General features: G+C 34.7%; 1 protein-coding gene across 1 annotated transcript; it reads left to right on the top strand.

Moving 5' to 3' along the window:
• The first annotated feature begins 1,904 nt into the window (after positions 1–1,904).
• LOC138306023 (uncharacterized) lies at positions 1,905–5,239 on the top strand. The gene is made up of 2 exons (XM_069246340.1): positions 1,905–3,234; positions 4,417–5,239. The coding sequence occupies exons 1-2, from the start codon at positions 1,923–1,925 to the stop codon at positions 4,845–4,847; spliced, it is 1,743 nt and encodes a 580-aa protein (XP_069102441.1). The 5' UTR covers positions 1,905–1,922; the 3' UTR covers positions 4,848–5,239.
• The last annotated feature ends 379 nt before the right edge of the window (positions 5,240–5,618 follow it).

Below are 5,618 nucleotides of genomic sequence, written 5' to 3'. Positions count from 1 at the left end.
TTCGTTTCTAATCAATACCCTATGTTACTTGTCAATTACAGGTTTGTCATACCTGTTATATCTTTAAGCAACCGTCAATTGGCCAACTGATTTTAAGTATTTGGTTTTTTTTTTTGTTCTGTGATTATTATAATAATCAACTATTGATACACACAAGTAAGCCACATCATAACTTTTCCTTTTATGATTATTTGTATTACACAATTGATTACGCTCGGCTTTTGTTTTGGTCATGAAATCAGGAACAATTCGTCAGAATTAACATGCTGTATCGTAACACATTGCACAGATACAGTCATTAATATTAAATTAAAAAGTGGATTATACGAGATTTAAATCAGACTTAAAGACCTTATCGCTATGTGGGTTTATCATATTAAGTTTCTTTTCAAATAAATGTGCTTAATTATGTCAAAATATACATTTTTCAGTCTCTTGGCTATTACATATGGACCCATTTTATCAGACAGGAACACGATTTGGTAACTGAAAAGGGTTTGATAGACATATTATTAGATCAAAGTAAAGGTAGCACTCATTTACTAGCACGCCATGCGGAACCACTAACTAAATAGTAATTCATAGTTCTGTGCACTATTATATTGCAGCTCAAGCCTTAATCATTAGATACCAACTATATATCCAGTCTTATTATCCATATTTGAGCGTGTGTTTGGGTGTTACGGGGTGTGTGTGTGTGTGTGTGTAACTTTATGTATGGGACCGATTTTAAAAGATTAATATCTCCATATCCAGGAATATGTATAATGTGTTCTCTTTCTGATCCCTAAATATGTCAAACATCCTGTTTTGGTTGTTATCAAAACATACATGTAACAAAATAGTGATAAAATAAACAAAATCACAAACTGACATTGGCTATTCCTTTCAGGACACTCTAACTGACGAAGACAGCGAACTACATCCAGATGGAAATATCACAACTAAACGCATGGATGGTAAAGCTACATATTGCGAACATTTATTAAATAATCGGGTTTATTAAAACTATAAATCTTAACGAACGCTATTTTTTGCGTCAATTTGATCTAGTTAATGCTGTTAAATTGTATCATTATAAATTCACGGTGTAGCTTTTACATATTTTTATGGAATACTTAGAGATTATTATATGCCATTATTTATATCGCGCACTCGGGCTGTTATGACGGCTGAAAAATGGTACGATATCAAATTGTCATATCAAAAGTTATCATTCTAACAATAAAAAACATATGGAGCATACTCTATTGACCATCAGATTCATAATAAGAATTTATACTTGTCATTGATATAGGTCAATTCAATGTTTTATTAGTGGGAAGCGTTTCATTACTATATATATTACAGTATACAAATACAGAATAAACAATTGAATGAACAATTTTCGATATATATCTAAAGCAAAATTAGTCGTCTCTGTTTTAATGACAGATGCAAATCAGTGATTTTATTTGTATCCAAAATAGTTCCTATTTGTGTTATAAATTGGTATATATGAATGGCGATGCTTTGTTTCGGGAATGAGGACAATACTCCCTTAATCTTATACTATCTGCAAGATAAAGTCTCCAGTCATATCATAATCAACTGTCTAATTATGATATCTGTAAATAGTCAATACGTTTATCCAATTGGTTTAAAACGATCTATTTTGAAATTGAAATCGAATCGAAGTGTCAACAATAAATTCCGGAGTGAACACTCCGCACGACGTGATATATTTGCCCGAGCTGATATCGGGCTGATATCTCATCCGCCCGGGCTGATATCAAATTATGACGTCCTAATTTGGTATCAGCCCTGGCGCTGATATGACAGCGCAGATAGTGCTAGTATCACATGGGCAAAGTGTGTTCATAAGGGATATTTGACTATTTTTAGGTGTAGAACAAATTGCAACAGTTGTTCAAGAAAACGACATGGAGTCGTTAATGTCGTTAAAAGACACTTTCGTCGCAGCATATCCAATTGGGGAATCTCCATGGCCCCTGTTACATATAGTCGCTGTATATGGAACAGCAGAGATGATCGACTGTATGAAGAGATGGACAAGGATCGACTGGGATAGGCAACATACTATCCATGAAGACATATTCAAAGGAGCATCGCGATATCCTAAAGTCAAGGAAGCGACAGCGTTATACTTAGCAACTTGTCTAGAGAGAACAGAGACAGTACGATCGTTAGTCAAACTGGCCGGAGAAGATAACATTAGGTCATGTTTACAAGGACTGAAATTTAGCAATGAAATAGAACATATCTTCATGCTGGAACTAGCTGATAGACTTCGACAAAAGCATGCTGAACTGAAGCCAATCATCGTCCCTGGTCATCGGCGCGAAGATAACGGTACTAAATCGAGAGTGTTCATTGTATACTCGATGTCTGTCGTTCAGTCTAAAGACTATGACTCCAATGGACTCGGGCTCGTGAAGCTCCGGAACCCGTATGTTATACAAAGATCGAACAATTTTGCTTCCGGGAGTGAAATGGGTTTATTAAATAAAAGTACAGAGACATTATCTAATGACGATGTAGAGTCATCACAGAAAGATGCTAAGAGAGTGAGAGAAGCGATCAAAACCCATGGTGATCACCTATGGCAAAAGCACAGTAACTTGAATATCATTACAGGGAAACAAGTGAACATAAATGGATCGCAAATCGGCGAGGCATGCGTTGTTCTTTACTGTAGCACCAAGGGCGTCATTCCGTTGGGAGAAAATGAGTTTCCAAGGACACTATGCATACAAAATGATGTACAGATCAAAGTGGCTGTCCGCGAAGGTTTCTTTGAATTTGGTGTCTACAAATCTATACCAAGCACGTGGCCACATCCCACTCTCAAAATGGGCTGTGAAATTGGACGATTGAAACCCCAAATTGGAGCCAGCGGACACCTACCTAGCGGCGGCACTCTTGGTCCATTCGTGAGATATAATAACAATCTTGGGTTTCTTACTTGCTCACATGTATTGTTTGATATCCCCACCCCATCACATACTATCGATTATACAGCAGTAGCTCCCCCCTTGATTGAAGTAGTCCAACCATCAAGTGATGCGACGCTTTTTGTCAGTGGGACACCATGTGGAGTTGTAGAGAGGGCCATGTTCGATCCAACAGGACCCATAGGTATTGATGCTGCGATTGTGAAGCTAACCGACCAATCAACAGTACCTTCTGCAGGCCAATTCTCAAATGAACGACACAGTAGTTATCAAAAAACAGGTACGATATTGTTAATATGTTTTTATTATTAATTCTATAAATAGACTTGAAATTTTCAATTGACGTCACAACGATAATATGACCAGAAGTTTCAAGTTATTGAATTAGAGACACAGAAGTATTTAGTAGACCTTGTATTGTCATATGAAAGAAATATAACACATTGACTGCATTTTCTGACATTCAAATAATCAGTCTATCTAGGGCTTTGTAGCTTTTGCTCTCAGTTGTTCTTGATTAGCAAACAGTACTTATTTTGCTGATGAAACTATCACTTCAGCTTCTTTGAATTTTATTAAAAAATAGACATTCATATGAACCTTGCTATATTTTTTCTTATAGGATGATAATCATTTATAAACGAATGTAACTGTGGACGAAAGTCGTCACATGACGATATGGGCTTTATTCCACACTCATAAGATTATAAAAGAAATTCGGTAAAACATCATTTTTTATAACGTTCAAACAATAACTGACTCTTGTAGAACAAATTGCATATCCAAATCTTCTCTTTTTGTAACCTTTTTATACATAATGATCATCATTTACTTTAACGGTTCAATAGCTCTGATGTACTTTTTTGTATAAAAAACAAGCTGCCGTTATTTGTTTTAGTAGCTTCTGTTCTGTTTAAATAAAATTAAAAAAAAAATATAGAACAAAATGATCTTCCACAGACAACTATGTTAACGTTTGCCACTGTCCAGGTTAAATGAAGTTTTCAAGTTCGGTTATTTATCGCTAATTTTGGAGAGGGTCATCTCACACACATATGAATACAAATTGGTGAAGAAGTATCATCTTGCTGAACTTTTATGTGTGTGTGTTGTGGGGGGGGGGGTTCCATCTTTCTTTAAATTCCGCACTAAAATTCCTATCATGGTTATATCCCCTGTCAGAAACAGACTTAAAATAATTCCAAAATTTCTTTACATTTTTATATCTACATATATTGTCCTACCCATACATTAAAAAATTGAAACAGGTGCACCATTAATGCCCAATCAGAAGGCTCCGAAACATTAATCTCTCTATCAATTCTTGTGCCCAAAAGGAGATTTCCAGAAATATGTTTTCGTTATAGCTTGATAAACGTAATTATTGATTAACATATTGATGTATGAATGCTACTATTATTATTATGCTAATATTTCATTCATCAATGAATTTTCTCAACAGGATTTCGCGAACTTCCCGAATACAACAGCGGAGCTATGATAAGTGCTCAAGTCAACGACTTGCTATGTAAACCAAATGTGGTAAAATTCGGAAGCAGAACAGACGTGACTAGGGGAGCATTAAGTGTATTCGGTGCTGATGTTCGAGCGTTTTCAACAGCACTAGGTTTGCCAAACAATGCCGGTGGCGTATTGATGAAAAACCAGTATTTGGTCATAGGTATTTATCCAAGTACAGACTTCTTCGATGGAGGCGATTCTGGTTCGGGTGTATTTTACCAAGACTCAAGCAATGGTCAATTGCAATGTGTCGGAATGGCAATAGGCCATGGTGTGTTATCTGATTACCCATATAAAGTGGGAGTTGTCACACCAATCGATGCCATACTTCAGGCACTGGGTTCTAACATTTCCCTTGCCACATTTCCATAAGTTATGTCAAATTACTAACAATGACTACTATATTTGTGTGATCTTTTAGTCTAAGAGTGAATTGTTTTTCTTTTAACATTTTATTTAAAAAAAATAATAGAATTTTTCTCAGACATCACAAACGCCTGCCATATTCTTACGGGTAAAATTATTTCCCTTTTTAAGATTGAATTAAAGAAATTTTAGTAAAAGAATAATATTAGATGGACATAAATTTTTAGTCAAGAATGAAATTCTTTTCTAAAATATTAGACTAAAGATTATACTGCCTACCCAGCATGTACAATGACAATCGCCCTTGATATATATTATTGATGCATTGCTCTGAAATTTCCAATCCGCTTTAAGTTGAACAATATCATTGTCAAATCACTTACAAAGGCGGGGATTGCATTACAAACATTTTTTTTTTCAAAATGTCATCAGATTGTGTGTGTACATTTTTGATTGATATTTATATATTGTTGTATTCTTGTAAATAACTATAAAGTACTATATGTACAGACTACATGATGTGAACCATTAAGTTATAATGCTGTTGATATTCTTATAAGTTACAATGATCATGTTATGAAGGTATCATATGTAAATTACTAAATTCAAAATCATAACCTGTTATTATAGCATATCTAACATATCTTTTGTGTGTTATGTTTTACAATGTGATACTTACATAGTTCATGTAAGGATGACAACATGTTTCCATTGTTATACCCCTATACAAGCACTTCTATATAAACTCTATTGACAAAATGCCAATAAATGAATTGT

Source organism: Argopecten irradians, chromosome 13, assembly GCF_041381155.1.
Source record: "Argopecten irradians isolate NY chromosome 13, Ai_NY, whole genome shotgun sequence".
In the NCBI taxonomy this organism is placed as follows: Eukaryota; Metazoa; Mollusca; class Bivalvia; order Pectinida; family Pectinidae; genus Argopecten; species Argopecten irradians.
The sequence above is the reverse complement of the archived record's forward strand: the minus strand, read 5'-3'. Positions and strand labels throughout refer to the sequence as shown.

Bases quoted from the DNA above. Each gene is read 5' to 3' on its own strand.
- LOC138306023 (XM_069246340.1), top strand. From the start codon at position 1,923: ATGGAGTCGTTAATGTCGTTAAAAGACACTTTCGTCGCAGCATATCCA. The intron at 3,235-4,416 runs GTACGATATTGT...TTTTCTCAACAG, and splicing joins CAGTAGTTATCAAAAAACAG to GATTTCGCGAACTTCCCGAA.